At 45.2% G+C, this 22092-nt stretch overlaps 1 protein-coding gene across 1 annotated transcript in view; it reads left to right on the forward strand.

Moving 5' to 3' along the window:
- Positions 1-13223, forward strand: part of paf1 (PAF1 homolog, Paf1/RNA polymerase II complex component) — a 38194-nt gene extending 24971 nt beyond the window's left edge. Inside the window, exons 9-14 of the mRNA XM_060856247.1 lie at positions 1097-1200; positions 2768-2884; positions 5952-6080; positions 7210-7321; positions 9991-10072; positions 12352-13223. Coding sequence (XP_060712230.1) covers positions 1097-1200; positions 2768-2884; positions 5952-6080; positions 7210-7321; positions 9991-10072; positions 12352-12770 — 963 coding nt within the window. The 3' untranslated portion in view covers positions 12771-13223. The remainder of the gene's footprint in view (positions 1-1096; positions 1201-2767; positions 2885-5951; positions 6081-7209; positions 7322-9990; positions 10073-12351) is intronic.
- Positions 13224-22092: the final 8869 nt, after the last annotated feature.

The raw sequence follows: 22092 nt of genomic DNA on the forward strand, positions 1-22092 counted from the left end.
TTCCTCTGGCAACTCATTCCATACAAACACCTCCTCTACATGAAAGAGTTGCCCCTGATGTCCCTTTTAAATCTTTTCCCCCCTCATCTTAAACCTATTCCCTGTAGTTTTGGACCTGGTGAAAGGACCTTGTTCCTTTACCCTAACCATGTCCCTCATGATTTTATAAACCTCTATAAGGTCACCCCTCAGCCTCCGACATTCTAGGGAAAACAGCACTAGCCTATTCAGCCTCTCCCTATAGCTCAGACCCTCCAACCGTGGCAACATCCTTGTTAATCTTTTCTGAATCCTTCCTATAGCAGGGAGACCAGAATTGCATGCAATATTCCAATAGTGGCCTAACCAATGTCCTGTACAGTCGCAATATGACCTCCCAACCCCAATACTCAATGCATACCAAACACCACCTTCACTATCCTATCTATCTGCGACTCCACTTTCAAGGAGCTAAGAACCTGCACTCCAAGGTCTTTTTTTTTTAGCAGCACACCCCAGGACCTTACCTTAACTGTATAAGTTTTGCCCTGATTTGCCTTTCCAAAATACAACACCTCACATTTATCTAAATTAAACTCCATCTGCCACTTCTCAGTCCATTGGCCCATCTGATCAAGATCCCATTGTACTCTGAGGTAATCTTCTTTGCTGTCCACTGCACCTCCAATTTTAGTGTCATCTGCAAGCTTACATATATCCTAAGTTCAAGTCCAAATCATTTACATAAATGACAAAAAGCAGTGGACCCAGCACCGGTCCTTGTGGCACACTGTTAGTCACAAGCCTCCAGTCTGAAAAGCAACCCTCCAGCACCACCTGCCTTCTTCTGTCTCTATGGCAGCAATAGCACTGTGCAACAAAAACTCTAATTTGAGGTGGGTGTGATTTAGACATGATCACTGACACCAGTGGAAGCTACGAAAGGTAAGTGTCTCGGTTTTTTGCGCCTGTATCCTTGCTGTTTGAACCCTGGCACCTAATTTTCTCTCTAACTTTCAAGCGTGATGCTTTAAAATGGGTCACAGCAGAACAAATGTTTGAGAAGCACTTTTGTAGAGGATGATTTCAAGTCTTCAACTCCTTCTCATTTCCATAGATGTGGATTAACCCATGTGCACAGGTCATATTCGACTCTGACCCAGCACCCAAAGAGATTGCCGGCCCAGGTGCTGTGGAGATGATGTCTCAAGCTATGATCAGGTGAGGTTCTCTGACTCACTGATGGTGAAAAAACCAGGGAGCCAGTACTTGTTGGTATTAATGTATCGAGGTTACGAGTCTCTGAGCTTCATGAGTTCTAACTGGGAGATACCATGTTAAAGTTATTTAATATGCAACAATTGGCTTTCAAATGATGGTGGAGCTGGGCTGAGAAACAACATTGAGAAATCATTTATGGCCATGAGGAAAAGTGGTATCACATTAAAGTGGATTGAATGAATAAAGGCATTAGATGAGTGTAAACAAGCTTGTGAGCTGAGGTTTATGGGATTCCAAAGAAATTAGACAATGTCAGCAGACGTCACCATGCCCAGAACCATAGAACAAGAGATTCCAGAGGGCAGATTCAAACCCTATCTGCACAAGGCAGGTGGGTCTGGCGAGTTACTCTTTGGAGGTTCAGTATGGACTTGTTGGGCTGAAGAGCCTGTTTACTTACTGTAGGGAAACTAATCTAATCGAGTAATATTTTAAGAGTGCGTGGTCCCTCTGTAAAATAGATTACCTGGTGCAAACTGTCCTTCAGATGCAAATCAAGTGCATTCTTTCCGAACATAGTGTCTTGGAGTGCATGAGTACCAGAGAGTGGGCCTGGTACAGCAAATGTCTGCACTTGGTTGAGTGTGAATTTGGGAACCATGTGTCTTTGAACCATGAGGTAGTTCCAGCCAGTAGTTCTGAAACTGTCTGTGGGAGGGAGTTGCCATTTAGCCCCCTCCAAGAGCTAGACTGGTTATCAGGAAGAGAGTAAATTCATAGAATTCCTACAGTGTGGAAGCAGGCCATTCAGCCCGTCGGGTCCATGCTGACCCTCCAAAGAGCATCCCACCCCTCTACCCTATATTTTAAGGGACCTACCCAGATCAGCACAAGGGAACTCCGAGTGTTCTTCTTGGCAGGGTGTGACAGGTAAACACAGCTTGTTCCTACACCTTTTCATCCAGTCTGCCACCCCCTTTAAACCCCTCCGACTGTCCAAAATCCCCCCCCCTCCCATCTATTTTGTCCCCATCATCTATCCTGCCCCACTTTGTTGCCTTCTACTCCTGGTTCTTCCCACACACCGCATCACCACGCCCTCTACTTTACCTCCCCCACCCCGGCGTGCCTTCTGCTCTCCTCACCTCTCTTGCCCCTTTTCATTGTCCCACACGCATACACACCCCCTGTTGCCTTATTCGCCCATCTCACCACCTGCAGCTCCTGCTACCTTCGCTCCTCCTTGACCAGTCAACTTCGCACCCCCTTGACCTTTCACCTCCTATGTTGTTGTGAAGGCAGCAGCCAGACATCTAGGTGATGGTATGAATTACAGTGAAGATTAACCAACAAACATAATCTTGATGTAATGCAAAAGGAAATGGTCATGGAACAGCTTAAAGAAATTAAAGGTTTATCCTGAGGAGGTGTAAATGGTAAGTAACAAAATTATCAACCTAGGACCATATCGGCAGTGATTCTGAGTTTTAAGCTCTTGACTTCAGTGTTAAATTGGAAAGTTCCATGTGGTCCAGGCTGAAATGTAACTCTTCCTCTCTCTCCCCAGAGGTATGATGGATGAGGAAGGAAACCAGTTTGTTGCTTACTTCCTGCCAAACGAGGAAACCATAAGGAAAAGGAAGAGAGATAACGAGGAATGCATTGACTACATGCCCGAGGATGTGTAAGACAGCTGGTCCTTCTGTTTTTGTGCTTAGAATTTACAGTAAAGACTTCACACTGTATGCCGCAAGAGAATTTTCAAGATGAGGAAATCCCCTAGTCTGAAGTACAGTCTGTGTTGATTTGAGCAGTTTAGACAGAGGGTGTTGAAATAAGTAAGTGGCTGATTTAAGTATTTCCCGTACAGCACAGATTAGATGAAACATAAAACTCCGTCCATACCATCTTCTACTGTTTGGACAGATATGAAATAATTATTTAACCCTCTGTCCTTGCCTTGTTTCCCATTGTTAATTCCTCAGTCTCATTCTTTTGGGGCCAATAATAACTAGCTACTCTGTAAATACTTATAGCTTTTATTGTCTTTTTACATGTCTTGCTGGTTTTCAATTCTTCCATCTCTTTTTTTTGTTGGTGAATCTTTTGCTGGTTTCTAAATGTTACCCAGTCTTCTGGCTTACCACCGTGCTTTGTAGCTTTTCAGTTGATGTCACCCTTAATTTCCTTTGTTAGCCACAGGTAGTGTATCTTCCCAGTAAAGTGTTTGTTCTCGATGAGATGTATCATGCCACTGTTTCTGCTATTTTACTTGTAATCTATTTACCCAGTTGACTTTAAAGAGCTACCTTCATACCTTGCAATTGCCTTTACTTAACTTTAATCTGCTAGTTCGGACCCATACTTCTCACACTCAAACTGGATGTGAAATCACTCTTAACTTGAGAATTTTTTACTAATAGTCTTTAACTCTCCCTGTCTCATTACACATTACCAGGTCCAAATGTTTGATCCCAAGATGTATTGTTTGAAACGTTATGATCTTAGCTGATGATAATACTGAGCAAGGAGTGTCCTGGAGGGAAACCTAGCTTGGTACATCATAAGTTTCATTTTTGCAATTTTTTTTCTGCATTCATAGTCTATCACTGAATATATTTACAAGAGGCGATCAAAGTATTTTAAAGCGTAAAAGTTCATTAACCCTAAACAATAGAAAAAACACACACAGCTATATTTTTAAAACAGTTTAGAAAGAACTTATTATAAGCAGCAAACAGAAAAATAATCAATTGTTATTTTCCCCAGCAATACCCTGAAAGACACTCCACCCCAGTGAAGTATCACCCATCTTCACTCTTTCATTTCTTGCTTAAAACCTGAGTATTTCTTTCCACCAACTTCCTGTGATTCTTTTAGTCTCTCCCCCGAGACGCACTAATACGGGTTAACTCAATGACAACTCTCATTGAACTAAAAGGAAGAAAGTTAGGGTTTTACCAATTACTCTGACAGCTTTAAAGCTGCTAAATCTCCTCTTGCCTGTCCATCTCTCTTTCTCTCTTTTTTCTCTCTCTTTCTCTTTCTCTCTCTCTTTCTTTCACTCTTTTTCTCTCTCTGTCATAAAAGGTTAACTTAGTGAACATTTTAGCAAGTATTTCGCCAGTTAGCTTAAGTCACATGATTTTTGGAAAATGCTGCTTTCACCCATATCTCAGTAAATGCGCTTGAAAAATAACGTCTTCACAGAACTAAAAAAAAACTTTGTGTTAGAACCCAGCTTCTAAAATAATAATATATTCTATATGTTCAGCACTTAAGATATCATTCCGAATGTATCCTATGCATTCAACTTTGCAACTACCTTTGTCAATTTGATTTGTCTAATTCATGTGAAAATCATGATTATTGCAGTCTATTTCTTGCAATATATTTCTTACAAATCTCTGGTATACTCTGTCATAGTCTGTAGGTACTGTTAAGGGGTATATATGTTACTTCTGCCAGTAATTTTGTTCCTTTGTAATTTCTGATCTCCACTGAAACTGTCTTTACCTTGTGAATTGGCATCATTTTTTACTATTGTACTGATTTCAGTCACTGGCAAGGCTGGCATTTGTGACCCACACCCTGATACCCTATTGCGTCAATTTCAGTAGTTAAGAGTCAACTACGTTTCATTGTGGGTCTGGAGTCACATATTAGGTTACTGGATTTCTGTCACTAAAGGGCATCGGTTAAATCAGATAGGTTTTTACGACAGTTAGCAATGGTTGCCATTAAACTAACTTTTAATTTCAGCTTTTTTAAAATTAACTCAAATTTCATCATCCTCCATGGTGGGACTCAAATTCGCATCTACAGAATCTTGGCCTGGGGTTCAGGATTACTAGATCAGTTACACCACAGTCTAACCCATCCATATTTTATTCATTTATGGATGAGAGTGTCACTGGCTGGGCAGCATTTATTGCCCGTCCATAATTGCCCGAAGGGCAGTTAAGAGTCACCAGATCGTTGTGGGTCTGGAATCACATGTGGGCCAGACCGGATAAAGGTGGCAATTTCCCTCCCTAAAGGACATTAGTGAACGAGGTGGATTTTTCCAAAGATTGGTATTGATTTCATGGTCGTCATTAGACTCTTAATTCTAGACTATTTTAAAAAATTGAACTCTAATTCTACCATCAGATTTGAACCCGGGTGCCCAGAACATTATCTGGGTCTCTGAATTAACAGTCTAGTAATAATGCTACTATGCCATCGCCTTCCCCCTAGTGCTATCAGCATTCTGAGAAAAAAAAAGTCTTGAATTCTGTCTTTGCGCTGTTTTCACCTTCTCTGGCGTTGTTTGCTGGTGTATGTACATTTTTGTGTGCTCTTCCTGTCACCCCCTGAGTTATTGTCATCCAAAACATTATCCTGCACTGTCACTTTTTTCTGCAACTCTCATTGTATGATCCATCAGGTGGCTTGCTCTTGTGGTTAGAATTCACCGTAAGACTTGACATCAAATTCAAACAATGCAAATTCTGAAAATGAGGAAATTACTAAAGATGAGGCTTGGGCCTGTATTGATTTTGAGTACACTTTTACACAGAGGGTGTTGAAATACGTAAGTGGCTGTTTGAACCGTTCCCAGACCATGTTGGTTCTCTCTTTACTATCCCCATCTGACCCTCTGAGAGCAGGCACAGCATGGGGGTTATTTACAGTGTGCAACACTAAGTGTATGGATGTGAGGTAAGGTGACCCTGTGTCCCATACTCAGAGAGTTTCTGCTTTTTCAGATATGAATACAAAATATCCAGAGAGTATAACTGGAATGTAAAGAACAAAGCCAGTAAAGGATATGAGGAAAACTATTTCTTTATCTTCCGAGATGGTGACGGAGTTTACTACAATGAACTTGAGACCAGGTGAGCTGAGAGTTGGCAGTGTCACAGCCAGACACTGAGTTGACATCTATCCCAGAATGCAGCAGCAGGCACCTTTTGTTAATTTACTCACATCTCCGTCCCTGACCACTACCTCAGATAATGGTCATTTGCTCATCCCTCACAGAGCCCATATACATAGGAACTCCCCATCAAAGGAGCCCCTCCTCATCTTGTCATTCATTCCAACTGCCTCCTTTCACTGTCATCAGGCATGTCAATATCCCCAATCCAATCCACACTTGACCGTACCAGCAACAAGGAGTTGCTTTCTAACCTTGCCAGATGCAGGGGGCTGCCATTTAAGCTCTCCATCTCATATCTTTTCCCAGTGCTTTTTCCATGAAATTGCACTTGCCTTGCACAGGTTCCACTGTAATCTGTTTTGGAGTAGGCACCATCTTCCTCTCCCATGACTTGGCCTTTGGCTCCCTCCTGTTCTCCTTTACACACGTGTTCTCTGTGCTAAAGTCATTTCATGGGCAAGGTACTGTTCACATGTAACCTGTACCTGCAACTCATCATCATTGGCAATTCCTCACAGACAAGGATGACCGTCTTCCGCACTCTGGCTGAGTCTGTGGTGGACAGGCCGATGTGGCTTCCACAGACTCTACTACGCTTGGGGCAGAAGGTGTTCACAAGAAGGGGTGGGTGGGGTGTTGGCCTGGCAGCGTGCTCCTTATGGTCTTTTAGCCTGGCTTCCGCTTACTCCCGGCAACAAGTCTCAAAATTCTCGACGCCTTCCCAGGTGTTCCTCCTCCACTTTGAACGGTCTTTGACCATTGATTCCCAAGTGTCCGTGGGAACGCTGCACTTGACCAGTGAGATCTTGAGGAGATCCCTGAAACATTTCCTGCATCCACCTGGGACTCCCCTGCCATCTCAAAGCTGGGAGTAGAGCCTCTGCTTGGGGAGTCTCATGTCGGTCATGTGGCCGACGCGACCAGCCCATAGCAACCGATCGAGGGTAGTTCGTGCTTCGATGTTGGTCTGGTCGAGGGCCCAGGTGTCAGTGTGACTGTCTTCCCAGTTGATTTGCAGGATCGTGCGTGGGGAGCATTAATACCTGCAACAACCAGCTAGCTAACTGTCTTATCTGTTTCCATAGAGTACGTCTGAGCAAGCGGCGTGCAAAGGGAGGTCACGGAGTTCAATCAAACACCAACGCAGTGCTTGTGGTAAAGCACAGAGACATGAATGAGAAGGAACTGGAAGCACAGGTGGGTGAAGCTGCTGGCTGTTCTGAAATACAATACAGGGGAACCTCGATTACCCGAAGGACACGGGCGGGGTGTATTTCGTTCGGTTAATCAAATTCCGGATAATCAAACCCCGGAGCCGAGCATCGGGACCTTGCAGTCTTACCGGATAATCCAGGTTCCTCTGTATATGTTTTGAAATATTTGTAACCTGAGGTTCCGCTCCCTGCCAGTTCCTGAATGTGGGTCATTTTCATTGATGCGAGTGACGCGGCTTCATTATTAGGTTTAGTTTTTTGTTCTGGAATGGTTGGCCATCCCCAATTAGATTGTGAAACCAGAGATTGTTTTTCAACAAAAAAAAGTAGACTGCTACCACAGTATAGTGAACATAGCGAGGATGGAGGTCAGCAAGAAACTGCAGACTGTATATCTTCAGTGAAAGTGGGATTTCCTCTTGGTAGATACACTCTCCTCATTGACCTCTGTCCTCCCATGTACACTGTCATGAGGTATGATTCAACAGGTTGCGAAGTCTGTGTTGAAAGGTAACAGATGGGTGACCCTGCATCCTTGAGAGCAGTCTGTCTGCAGCACTCCTCCTACAGAAGCAGAGAAAATCGGTGCAGGAGTAGGCCATTCAGCCCTTCATGCATGGCTGAGTATGCAATTTCAGTATCCCATTCCCACTTCCTCTTCATACCCCACAATCGCTTTAACTGCGAGGGCCACGTCCAGCTCCCTCTTAAATATATCTAATGAACTGGCCCCAACATCTTCCAATGGGAGAGAATTCCACAGGTTCACAACTCTCTTCCTCTCAGACTGTAACCCCGAGTTCTGGACCTCCCCCAAAATCAGAAACATTCTTTCCACATTTAACTTGTTCAGTCCCATCAGGACTTTATGTATCTGAGACTCTTGTTTTTTTCCCCCCACCTTATTTTTGTAAATTCCAATGAGTACAAGCACAGGCAATCCAGTCATTCTTATACATCAGGGCAAAAGTGAGTACTGCAGATGGATCCCTGATGAAGGGCTCCTTGCCCGAATCGTCAATTCCCTGCTCTTCAGATGCTGCCTGACCTGCTGTGCTTTTCCAGCACCACTCTAATCTTGATTCTTCATATGTCAGTCCTGCCATCACATGAGTCAGGCTGGTGACCCCTTCACTGGACTCCCTCAAGAGCAAGAATGTCCTTCCTCAGGCGAGTAGACCCAATCCCTCAGCGCCTCAATCACTTCCACTGCACAGCCGCATTCCATCTAGACTGTTGCTGGCTGCCTTCCCTGCCTACAGGGCAATGTGCTCCACACCCCTGTGAGTGTAAGGAGTAAACAGTGTGTTTATTTTCCCTATCCTGAGCTCCAGTCCCTTTCGTCTGACTGTGCCACACGAGATCCGCTAATATCTTTGAATGGAATTGCCCAATGTTGCCAGTTTGGTGCCCAATACCTATTCACCAGCCCATGCCCTCCCTTCATGTGATTCTTGCTCTTCTTTGACCCTCCTGTGTAATTAAGCTGAAGGAACATTTTGTCCAAATAAAACTTAAGCATTATCATCAGGAGTTGGTCATTCAGTTCCTCTAGCCTGCTCTGCCATTCCATAAGATCGTGACTGATTTTTGCTGCTATATCCATAGATTCACCGAAAAAAAAAACCAAAGATCTGTCTGCAGAAACTCAGCAGGACTAGCAGCATCTGTGAAGATAAAGCAGTTAATACTTTGAGTCTAGATCAGAGTGGTGCTGGAAAAGCACAGCAGGTCAGGCAGCACCTGAGGAGCAGGAAAAAATCGACGTTTCGGGCAAAAGCCCTTCATCACGAATAGAGCCTCTATTCCTGATGAAGGGCTTTTGCCCGAAACATCGATTTTTCCTGCTCCTCAGATGCTGCCTGACCTGCTGTGCTTTTCCAGCACCACTCAGATCTAGATTGTGGTTTCCAGCATCTGCAGTCCTTGTTTTTACCTAGTTAACATTTTGAGTCCCGTGGTCCTTCTTTAGAACTGATTGTAGCTGGGGAACCATGGTCTAGGTGCTGATGATGGGGTCTGGAGGGGCTGCAGAACAAGTTGGTGGATAGATGGAGACAGAGACAGAGAGAGAGAGAGCTTCAGCATTACAGACGTGTTGGACAGGTGGTTGAAGAACAAAGGCATACGGGAATGGGATGGGACCACGTATGTTGAGGGCAAACATTGATGTGGACTCGTCGTGGGCAGCACAGTGGCTCAGTGGTTAGCACTGCTGCGTCACAGCACCAGAGACCTGGGTTCAATTCCCGCCTCAGGCAATTGTCTGTGTGGAGTTTGCACATTGTCCCCGTGTCTGCGTGGGTTTCCTCCGGGTGCTCCGGTTTCCTCCTGCAGTCTAAAAACGTGCAGGTTAGGTGAATTGGCCATGCTAAATTGTCTGTAGTGTTAGGTGAAGGGGTCTGGGTGGGTTGCTCTTCCGAGGGTCGGTGTGGACTTGTTGGGCCGAAGGGCCTGTTTCCACACTGTAAGTAATCTGATCTAATCTAGATGACTTCGGTGCTTTAATATTTGCATATATATTAGTTTGAAGTGATATCAGTGAAACCTGTAAAATCAAAGCAGTGTTAATTAATAGCTGGAGGCTTCTGCTATTAGAATCTTAGCACCATTGATTGTTACCTGAATAGCTTTTGTCCTGTCCCCATACAGGAAGCCAGGCGGGCTCAACTGGAGAATCACGAGCCAGAAGATGAAGAGGAAATGGAACAAGGGGCAGAGATCCCAGGATCAGGTAACGACATTTGTCCAACTTGAGTTTCCTCATATTGACTAGTGAACATACAGCCAATCTTCCCACTCCCATCCCTGCCAAACCAATTCAACCACACCCACCCAACTCTGCTTCATTGCTCGCTCCCAGTTTGGCCTTTCTACAGCCCTGTTAATAAAAATTAGGAAGTATCGATAAAGCAATTGTGATCCAGATGTTCACTCTCCAAGTCTTTGCAACTTTCTCCTGTCAGTCTCATCACCAACCCCCATCAACTCACCTTGTATATCATCACTCCTGCATGCATCCCATTTCCTGATCATCTCAAACTTCATTCTTTGTGTTTAAATGAAGTTTTTCTCCACACATCCCTCCCACCCTAGTATATTTTGCCCAATATCTGAAATCTGTGTCCTCTCACCATTGTGCCATTAGCCAATGCAAACAGCTTTCCTGTATCTACCTTATCAAAGCTTGATTTAATCCCCCACATTTCTGTCTGATCTTCCCTCAAATGCCTTTGGTCAAAGGAGAATATAGATTCATAGAGATGTACAGCATGGAAACAGACCCTTCGGTGCAACCCGCCCATGCCAACCAGGTATCCCAACCCAACCTAGTCCCACCTGCCAGCACCTAGCCCATATCCCTCCAAACCCTTCCTAGTCACATACCCATCCAAATGCCTCTTAAATGTTGCAATTGTACCAGCCTCCACCACATCCTCTGGCAGCTCATTCCATACACATACCACCCTCTATGTGAAAAAGTTGCCCCTTAAGTCTCTTTTATATCTTTCCCCTCTCACCCTAAACCTATGCCCTCTAGTTCTGGACTTTCAACTTCGGAGCCATTCTGGTAACTCTCCTCTTCCGCCCCCCCCCCCCCCCCCCCCCCCCCCCCTCTCAAAGATCTTCCCATCCTTCCTGAAGCATGGTGACCACAAGATTGGAAAGGATGTGTTGGTTAAGGGCAGAATAAGGATTTGGTGCTGATGCCCAACATGGTGTGTTGATAATAACTGTCTCAGCTAATCCCATGGTTTGTAATTAACTCATCATGACTCTTCTCCCTGCACTCCATTGAAGTTGTCCAGCATTGACTGTGTAACCTTACTGCCTCCATTCCATTTGCCATATCTCCCATTAACGGCCCAAGTCTGGGTTGTTGTTTCTTTCCCCTGCCCCAAGCCTCTAGTGCCTGATGCTAGCCCAGTGCCGGAGTTTATGTGACTCTCTTTTCCCCTCCTTCCCTGAGGGTTTTTTTTTTAAAGTAATTGTTAATGGCTAATGGGCATTGCTGGTCAAGCCAACATTTGCTGCCGATCCTAATTGCCCCAGCGGAGCAGCTTACTAAACCATTTCAGAGGGTAGTTAAGAGTTGACTGTGTCGCTGTAGATCTGGTAGCGCATGCAGGCCAGACCAGGTCAGGACAGCAGATCTCCTTTCCTAAAAGACATTACAAAACCAGGTAAGTTTCTTCAACAGTCAGTGATGGTTTCACCATCTCTAAGACTAATTAGTTATTCAAATGACCCAATCCTTCAAGCATCTATGGGGACTATTAAACTCTGACTCTGCAGGGATCATTACCTGTGCTTAGTATGGGAAGATGATGTCTTGTCTTGAGGTCTGAACTCTGCCTGACTGATTCTTTGCCTGTCATGTCTCAATTGGCAACTCTGACTCAAGTTTCCAGGTTCAAATCCCATTGCAGGGCTTGAGTGCAAAATCAGAGCTGATGCTGTAGTGCAGTGTATCACTGTTATCAAGATGCCATCTTTCACCTGAGACATTAAACTGCAGCCTGTGAAGAAAGGCAGGGGTGTTGTCCCTCTGGCCATTACCAATATTTAACCCTCCATCAGGGCCCAGCATGGTGGCTCAGCAATTAGCACTGCAGTGTCACAGTGCCAGAGCCCTGGATTTGATTCCACCCTCTGGTGATCGTATGTGTGGAGTTTGCACGGTGTCTGTCTGGGTTTCCTCCAGGTGCTACGGTTTCCTCCCACAATCCAAAAGTAAGTAGGTGAGGTGGATTGGACATGGAAAATGCAGCAGTACCAAAATAGGATAGGGGGTTGGATGTGGGTGGGTTGGTCTCCAGAGGGTTAGTATGGACTTGATGGGTCAAATGGCCTACCGGCAATCTATGATCAGCAATACAGAAATAGATTATGTGGTCATTATCACATTGCTGTTTGTACTTCAAAACTACTTCAGTGGTTGTGAAGCACTTCATGATGTCTGGTTGTCATGAATAGCAGTATATAAATGCAAATCATTTTTCTCCCTTTTAGAAGATGAAAAAGAGAAAGAGAGTGGCAGTGAGAAGGCAGACAGTGCGGACGAGCACTCTGGCAGTGAAAGTGAACGGGAAGAGGACAAAGAGGACAAAGCTAGCAACAAGAGCGGCAGCGACGCGGAGAGTAATAGTGGGGATGATCGACAGGCCCGCGAGGCCCGGGACGAGGAGGAGATCTTCGGCAGTGATGATGACAGTGACAATGAGGACCAACCGAATGAGAGCGGCCAAGAGGAGAGTGGCAGTGATGACGAGCAGCACAGCGAGGAGGAAGAGCGCAGGAGCCGCAGCAGGAGTGCGTCCAACAGCGGCAGCGAGCAGTCTGACAATGAGAACCAGCATGGTGCACAGAGTGGCAGCGAACAGGGTACAGATTCAAGTGAAAATGAGGGAAGTGGCAGCGAGAGTGACTGATAAAAGACTCAGTCCTGAACTGGCAGAAGTGGGTTCAGTTGGATTGGGACATCACCTCATAGATTCACCTGAGACTTTTGTGAGTTCAGTGAGCATTCTCTCCCTTAGATCTCTCTCCTTCTCTCTCTCTCTCTCTCTCTCTCTCTCTCCTTCTCTCTCTCCATCTCTCTCCATCTCTCTCTCCTTCTGCCTCTCTCTCTCTCTGTGTTAATGCAGTTGGTGAGTATAGATAGCTGTATGTGGAAACCTTGAGTGACTGACCCAGGTATGTAGCTGGTGTGGAAGATTTTAACTACGCTAAATGCTGATGTTTAAGCTCATTTTTATAAACATTTGTAAAAAAAATTCCAACATTCTATGAGATCTTTAAACAGACATTAAAATTCCATGGTGTTAAACCTGACGCTGAGCTGGCAATGGAGAATGTGCACAAGTAAAATGCAATGGGAGACATTTGGAGATTCAAGTCCCTCATTCGAACCAGACACTGCATTTGAGAATAGAAAATATTTTTGTTGGAGAGAATTTCATCTACTTTTGTGCTGGATTTTCTGAAGATCTACACAGGATGGAACGACACGATTGGGACGTTCTTGTTGCACGTTCCAGGATTAACCTGCCGTGAGTTTTATGTACAGGTGCAAAAGAAATCACTCCATTTATTAAAAAGAGCTATAACTCATAAACAAAAACAGAAATTGCTGGAAAAGCTCAGCAGGTCTGGCAGCATCTGGAGAGAAATCAGAGTTAACGTTTTGAGTCCAGTTCTGAGCAAGTGTCACTGGGCCCGAAACTTTAACTCTGATTTCTCTCCACAGGTGCTGCCAGACCTGCTGAGCTTTTCCAGCAGTTTCAGTTTTTGTTTCACTCATTTATTCATGGTTTTGAGTGATCTCTGCATCTTTGCCAACTCTTCACTGAGTCTTAGGAAGTCGATGAACAATGTTAGTTTATGCAAAGTGAGCTGGAGGAAGGCATAGAGTCACAGAGAGGTACAGCACGGCAACAGACCCTTCGGTCCAACTCGTCCATGCCGACCAGATATCCCAACACAATCTAATCCCACCTGCCAGTACCTGGCCCATATCCCTCTAAACCCTTCCTATTCATACCCATCCAGATGCCTTTTAAATATTGCAATTATACTAACCCCCACCACTTCCTATGGCAGCTCATTCCATACACTTATCACCCTCTGCGTGAAAAGGTTGCCCCTTAGGTCTCTTTTATATCTTTCCCCTCTCACCTTAAACCTATGCCCACGAGTTCTGCACTTCCCCACTCCAGGGAAAAGACTTTGCCTACTTACCCTATCGATGCCCCTCATGATTTTATAAACCTCTATGAGGTCACCCCTCAACCTCCGACAATCCAGGGAAAACAGCCCCAGCCTATTCAACCTCTCCCTGTAGCTCAAACCCTCCAATCCTGGCAACATCCTTGTAAATCTTTTCTGAACTCTTTCAAGTTTCACAACATCTTTCATGTTGCAGGTTTGGCTCCCAGAAAGATATGGAGGGCTCTGTTGTGAGTGGGAATTGTAAAAGCTAACCTTTCACCCTGCTAGTTCTGTTTTATTTACTGAGGGAGGGGTAAAAGCTGTTGCTGCTCTTGACCTGAGTGTTAGTTTGGAATGAAGGAGTGAAGTTCCGAAGAGCATAGGAACTACAGAATCATGAGCTAAGTACGTGAAATGAAAATGCTTGTGAAAGAAAGAGTAGATCTGCCAAGCTGTCAAGTTACATTAATCCCCTTCCCTTTAAAAGTTGAAAGAAATCCAGCCTGCTTATGTTTGTCAATTGTAAATCATAATCTGTGCTAACAATTTCAATACCTTTTTGTTGAGATTAGTGAGCTTTATTACACCCGTTGTGAGATCTTTCAACTTTGAAACCTCTCCAACAAGCGCTCATTTTCTCAGTTCAGCGGTGTCTTAACATTTCTCAGGGTTTATCCTGAAGCCCCCGAGCTTTGGAATTTACTGATCATCTTTAGTTAGGCTGATCAGTAGAGACCTTCCAGAGTGTTGCTTCCAGCTGAAATTGATAATCCAATTGGAATGCGGAAATAATGGGAAATCCACTGAATCTAGACTTCCATAAAGTTCCACATGAAAGGTTGTTAGTTGAGCTCAAAAGTCATAGGGAGGCAAGAAGAGGATTGGGAAGTGGAACAAAAATTATCCGAAAGGGCATAAAATGGATGGTCATTTAGGGGAGAAATGATGTGATGCACCGAGTCAGGTCCCTAAGGCTCAGTGTTGGGGCCACTGATTTTTCTCGTTTAAACCTGTAAATGTGGTTACAGAAACTCCACTGAAGTGATTACATTGTGGGGAATATGGACCAGACACAGGAAAATGCAGTTAGGCCAAAGATCAGCAATGATCTTATTTTATGAGGAATAGGCTTGAGGGGCTGAAAAGCTTACTGCTGTCCCTAGGTGTGGCGGAAAACAACAGACAGTGAACTCAAAGAGACATGAGCTAAATTAGATAAAATATGTCAGGCTATGACAATAGGTGAAATAATTGAGTTATACTGCATGTAGGGATGTGTGCAAATAATGAACCATGTGCCCACCTTTGATGCGTCCAACTGTGTTTGCAGAGGTTGTTGCTTTTCATAGCAATGAGCTCAGTGTCCACTTACAAACAATTGTCAAACTGAGAGATCTAATGAGAAGATTCCTGTATACTGCTGCCAATATTTGGGAGGGTGCTGTTAGTGACTAACTTTTCCCTTAATTCTTATGGTGTTGCCTCCTCCCAGACTAGCACCATAGTCTTCCCCCATAATAATGGCCAATCTGTATTGATCCAGTGACTGATTCACTACCCACAACCCTTTGCTTTCTGAGTGGGCGGTAGCAGCCTGATGCAGTGCAACATTTTCCTGTTGTACAAGCGTGGGTTCAATGGGGATCATTAGAGAGGCCCCACCATTGGTGTCATAAAGCAGAGATTCACTATCCAATTAGGGATTGCCTCAAACCTGTCCTTGCCGAGCTTTGCAAATTCATGAGAGGAATATGGACCTGAAGTAAACCATTCAGCCATTTTGCCATCGTCTGCAAATATGATCTCGGCTGAGGTTATGCATTAGCTTCTCTTTTCTTACCCATTTCCCATATCCCTGATTCCATGAGAGATCAAAAACCTGTTATTCACAGCATTAAATGCATCTACATCAAACTGACACCCAGGATAAAGATAAAGTGCGCTTTACTCTCTGCCTCTGCTAGGTTTGCACCTTGACCCTTGGGTATGGTTTGTGTTCTTGTGATATAATTACTGTTTCCAACTGACATTAGCAGGGACAGAGAGGCTGATTTCTAGATCTTAGACGCATGTGAAACCTAATAAAATCGAAGGCAAACCATTGCAATTAGTAAAGACAAGAGCCTCTACTGCGTAACCAATCCAATGCACGCCCACGCTGCTGTCTCTCAGATGAAGTACTCCTCTCACTGATCTGTAACTTACACGTGTGGCTATGTAAAGGTAAGATGTTGGCCAGATTACCAAAAGGTTCGATGATACAGTAACAGTAGAACTGATGCACAGATTCTGAAGATATCGAATGAACAAGATAAGAGTTTGATGATGTATTTGGTAAGGTCTGAGTTGACTTGCGTATTACTGTTATTGCTATTTCCTGAAATGATGCATGACACAGGAGGGTCCAACAGTAAAAGGGAGACTCCTTTAAAAGCTCATTCATGGGATGTGTGCGTCACTGATGAGACCAACATTTATTGACCGTTTCCAGTTGGCATTTGAGGTGACGGTGAACATCTTCCATGAGCGATTGCAGTCCACGTGGTGTGTGTCCACCCACAATGCTGTTATGACAGAAATTTCAGGACTTTGACCCAGCTTTAGTGATGGAGCAGTGACGTAGTTTCAAGTTGACGAGTTGTGTGGCGTGGAGGGGAACTTGGAAGTGATGGCATTCTGCCCTTGTTCTTCGAGAAAGAAGCAGCAATGTTAAGTCTAGAGTTTGATACTGGACAGACAGTCCAGACTCTTCCTTAAGGTTCCAGATGATTAGTGAGGGATGGGGGGAAAGAGGCAAGACCAAAGGAGCTGCTGTGCCATGCTGCTGAGGAATTGGGAATTAATCGGAGATTGAGAGGCTGAGGAAAAATTAAGAATTTCTACTTGAAGACCAGCATTTTCTTTGGGAGCGTAACCTTCCAAACTCTGCAATTTAGAAGGACGATCGTGTGAATGGAAAGTGAAACTAGAAAGCAAACACAGTTACACTGAGAGTCAAGAGTGTGTTGCTGGATAAGCACAGCAGGTCAGGCAGCATCCGAGGAGCACGAGAATCGACGTTTCGGGCATAAGCTCTTCATCTGGAATGAGGCTTATGGGCCGGGGCTGAGAGATAAATGGGAGGGGGAGTGGGGTCTGGGGGGGGTGGGGTCTGGGGGGGAGTGGGGTCTGGGGGGGAAGATAGCTGAGAAAGCAATAGATGGATGAAAGTGAGGGAGAAGGCGATAGGTCAGTGGGGGAGTGATGGACAGGTCGAGAAGGTGGTGCTGAGTTGGAGACGTCAGTCCCTGTACACATCGAACCTCCATGACGAAGGTCTCCAAGCCCTCTGTTTCTTCCTCTCACGCCATCCCAACCAGTACCCTTCCACCGACACTCTCATCAGCTTAGCTGCACTGGTGCTCACCCTCAACAACATTTGCTTCCAATCCTCCCATTTCCTCCAAACCAAAGGGGTAGCCATGGGCACCTGCATGGGACCCAGCTATGCCTACCTGTTTGTTGGATATGTGGAACAGTCCACCTTCCGCAGTTACGCCGGCACCACCCTCCACCTGTTCCTCCGCTACATCGATGGCTGTATCAGCGCTGCCTCGTGCTCCCGCGAGGAGGTTGAACAGTTACACCTCCCCTTTTGCTGCCTGAATTCTTTGACATCAAGTTCAAACTTTAGAACAACAATGACTTGCATTCGTGCAATATCATTACATCTAGAAAAGTGTCGCAAGATGTTTCACAGATTATAACCAGAGCACAGTGTTTTACTGCTGAGAAACCACTATTTGTAAGAGAGGGGGAAAAATGTTTCTCAATCTTGGAGCTGTACCCAGAACTGTGTATAACTGATATACCTTCTATGATTTAATTTGGCCAGAATGGAATTTCACTCCCATTTGACATAGGCCCTTTTTCATTGAAGGCCCAGAAGGCGAGTGAATGGAATGTTACAGTTAGCTCACCCTGGTGAGGATTTGACACTAATTTTACTTAAAACAGCAACATTAGTGTCAACATAGCCGCTGAAGCCATAATTCTTTGATTCCTATTGGGCCTTCAGATTTCCAACTCTTAAGAGTCCTCTGTGCACTTAATCCCTCACAAACGGTATCTAGGAATAAATGTTGAAACACAAAAGGTGCTTGAAATCTGTTTTTGCCTGTTGAGGCTTCCCAGTAGAACACTTGTCCCCTTTCCATCCAGCTTTGCTCTGTATGCTCCTGGTTCGTGTCAGTTTGTCTCTCTCCAACTTTGTTTCTCTAACACTATGCGGTCAGGATCTACACTGTTCAGTATCATCATCCATTCTGGTGCCCTGTCTAACAATGCACTCCCCCGACCAGGCTCACCAACTACAAGACACACGTCAGGAGTGTAATGGAACACTCCCCACTTGCTTGAATTAGTGCAGCTTCGGCAATACTCACCATCAAATCAAAACAGCCCACTTGATGGCACCACATCTACAAATCTACATTGCTGAAGAAGGGCTCATGCCCGAAACGTCGATTCTCCAGCTCCTTGGATGCTGCCTGACGTGCTGCGCTTTTCCAGCAACACATTTTCAGCCCACATCTACAAATGTCCACTCCCTCCACCACTGACGTCCAGTAGCAGCAGTGTGATCCATTTACAAGATACACTGCTGTAGGTTCAATTCTCACCTCGGGCAACTGTCTGTGTGGAGTTTGTACGTTCTCCCTGTGTCTGCGTGGGTTTCCTCCGGGTACTCCCATTTCCTCCCACAGTCCAAAGATGGGCAGGTTAGGTGAATTGGCCATGCTAAATTGCCTGTAGTGTTAGGTGAAGGGGTAAATGTAGGGGAATGGGTCTGGGTGGGTTGCTCTTCGGAGGGTCGGTGTAGACTTGTTGGGGCCGAAGGGCCTGTTTCCACACTGTATATAATCTAAACTCTCCATGACTCCTTTGAAGCTCTCAACCACTTCCATCCAGAGGAACAAGGGCAACAGATAAGTAGGAACACCACCTCGTGCAGGTGCCCCTCCAGAAATATTTCACCGTTCCTTCAGTTGCTAAGTCAAAATCATGGAATTCCCTCCTTAACAACATTGTGGGTCTACTTACAGCATATGGACTGCAATGTTTAAAGAAGGGAGGTCAAACCACCTCTGAAGGGGAAATTGGAGGTGGGCAAAAAATGGTAGCAACGCCCATACTCCATGACTTAAAAGTATTTAAAAAGCATCGCTGTTGCTGAACACACTCCTTCTCTCTGTCGTAAAATTAACAGGGTTGAGCTTGATGGAAGTGTAATGAGTTTGCTTCAGTTCTACTGTGTCCTTAAGCAGCTCATGAAGACATTTTGCATTGGGACTGTACTGTCTGGGCAGATTACTGTCTGGGTGGTATGGTGACACAGTGGTTAGCACTGCTGCCTCACAGTGTCAGGGTCCCGACTTCAATTCTACCCTCTAGCGACTGCCTGTGTGGAATTTGCATATTCTCTCTGTGTCTGAGTAGGTTTCCTCTGGGTGCTCCAGCTTCCTCCTACATTCCCCCAATGTGCAGGTAAGATGGATTGACCATGCTAAATTGTCCGGGGATGTGCAGGTAGATTAGCCATGGGAAATGCAGAGTTACAGGGATATAGTAGAGTGGGATGCTTTTAAGAGGGACAGTGTTGACTTGATGGGCCAAAAGGCCTCCTGCCAGACTGTAGAGAGTCTATAATTCTGTGTTTGAATTAGCTTCGTCCCTGTGGTGAAGTATTTTGGACAGTTTGAAGTATAGCTCTCTCTGTGTCTGAAATAGCATTTCACCTACCAGAACTGGAATCCCTTGTTTGTGGTGATGATCTCCACATATGATTTTCAGCCCTGTAGGAAGAGCTTCTGAACAGCCTTGGAGAACATGTTTTACTGATTGATGGGATAAACCTTTCTCTTTAATCTTTCACATCACTGGCAAGACTGGGTTGGCACGGTGGCTCAGTGGTTAGCACTGCTGCCTCACAGCACCAGAGACCCAGGTTCAATTCCAGCCTCGGGCAGCTGTCTGTGTGCAGTTTGCACATTCTCCCCGTGTCTGTGTGTTTGCTCTGGTTTCCTCCCACAGTCCAAAGATGTGCAGGTTAGGTGAATTGGCCATGCTAAATTGCCCATAGTGATAGGTGCATTAGTTAGAGGGAAATGGGTCTGGGTGGGTTACTCTTCGAAGGATCAGTGTGGACTTGTTTCCCTACTTGATTACATTAGATTCCCTACAGTGTGGAATCAGGCCCTTCGGCCTACACTGTTTCGGGCCGAAACGGCGAATTTCCTGTTCCTTGGATGCTGCCTGACCTGCTGTGCTTTAACCAGCAACACATTTTCAGCTCTGATCTCCAGCATCTGCAGACCTCACTTTTCACTCGGGAATCTAATGTAATCAAGGCCAACAGTTGTGGGCCATGGCTTAATTGCTCTTGAACTGAATGGCTTGCTCGCTCATTTCTGAGAGCAGTCAAGAGGCAACCACGTTGCTGTGGGTCTAGAGTCACATGTTGGTCAGAGAAGAAAAGGGCAGCAGATTTCCATCGCTAAAGGATGTGACACAGTAACAGATTTAAGCTAGCAGCCCCTCAACATTAGCCACTGGGTTACCATTCCAGAGACTGTGCCACCGTTCCTGCCCTTGTCTGACTCTCGAGAATCATCCCAATCAGATAATAAGATGTGGGAGCTTTCAAGCCATCATCAACCCTACTCCACCCTTCAATGAGATCTCAGCTGATTTGCTAATCCTCAACTGCACTTTCCTGCCTTTTCTCCCATAATCCATTGATTCCCTTATTATTAAAAATCTGTCTCTACTTTGAATATATTTAACAACCCCACTGCAGTAAATAATTCTCCAGTTTCACCATCCTCGGTATCTCTGAGATTCAGTACCCTGTCTGTCCTAACCGGGCAATCCCTCCCTCTGAGGTGATACTCTCTGGTCTTAGACTCTCCCACAAGGAGAAACAACCTTTTCGCATGTACCCTGTCAAGCGATTAAAGATCTTTTATGTTTCAATAACGTCGACTCTCATTCTTCTAAGCTCTAAGGATGAGATTTCTGCTTTCTAGAGAGTGATAGTTTGTTAGGATATCCAGCATTTGATATTGGGAGGGTGGGTGTTGGGACACTTGGAGGCCAGACATCATTTAACCATCTTCAACCACGGTTGCTAGCCACATCAGGAGCGTATGTTCTTGTAATGCTGTGTATCCAATATAGTGAAGTTACACACTCAGCAGTTGAGATACCTGACAGCTGTGTGCCTAGGGTCCTTGCTCAGTTGTTGTCCCTCGTGTGACCGAGTCGAAGAGTGTGGTGCTGGAAAAGCGCAGTGGGTCAGGCAGCATCCGAGGAGCAGGAGAATAGACGTTTCGAACATAAGCCCTTCATCAGGAATGGCCAAAACATTGATTCTCCTGCTCCTCGAACGCTGCCCGACAGGCTGTACTTTTCCAGCATCACACTCTTCGACTGATCCCCAGCATCTGCCATCCTGATACCCAGGTAAATAGTGCTGTGAAGAAGGCATATGGCGTACTGGCTTTTATTGGTAGAGGAATTGAGTTCTGGAGTCCTGAGGTCATGTTGCAGTTATATAAGACTCTGGTGCGGCCGCATCTAGAAGTATTGTGTGCAGTTTTGGTCGCCATACTATAGGAAGGATGTGGAGGCACTGGAACGGGTGCAGAGGAGGTTTACCAGGATGTTGCCTGGTGTGGTAGGAAGATCGTATGAGGAAAGGCTGAGGCACTTGGGGCTGTTTTCATTGGAGAAAAGAAGGTTTAGGGGTGACTTGATAGAGGTGTACAAGATGATTAGGGGTTTAGATAGGGTTGACCGTGAGAACCTTTTTCCACGTATGGAGTCAGCTATTACGATGGGGCATAGCTTTAAATTAAGGGGTGGTAGGTATAGGACAGATGTTAGGGGTGGATTCTTTACTCAGCGAGTCGTGAGCTCATGGAATGCCCTGCCAGTAGCAGTGGTGGACTCTCCCTCTTTATGGGCATTTAAACGGGCATTGTATAGGCATATGGAGGTTAG

Source organism: Hemiscyllium ocellatum, chromosome 47 (assembly GCF_020745735.1).
Source record: "Hemiscyllium ocellatum isolate sHemOce1 chromosome 47, sHemOce1.pat.X.cur, whole genome shotgun sequence".
In the NCBI taxonomy this organism is placed as follows: domain Eukaryota; kingdom Metazoa; phylum Chordata; class Chondrichthyes; order Orectolobiformes; family Hemiscylliidae; genus Hemiscyllium; species Hemiscyllium ocellatum.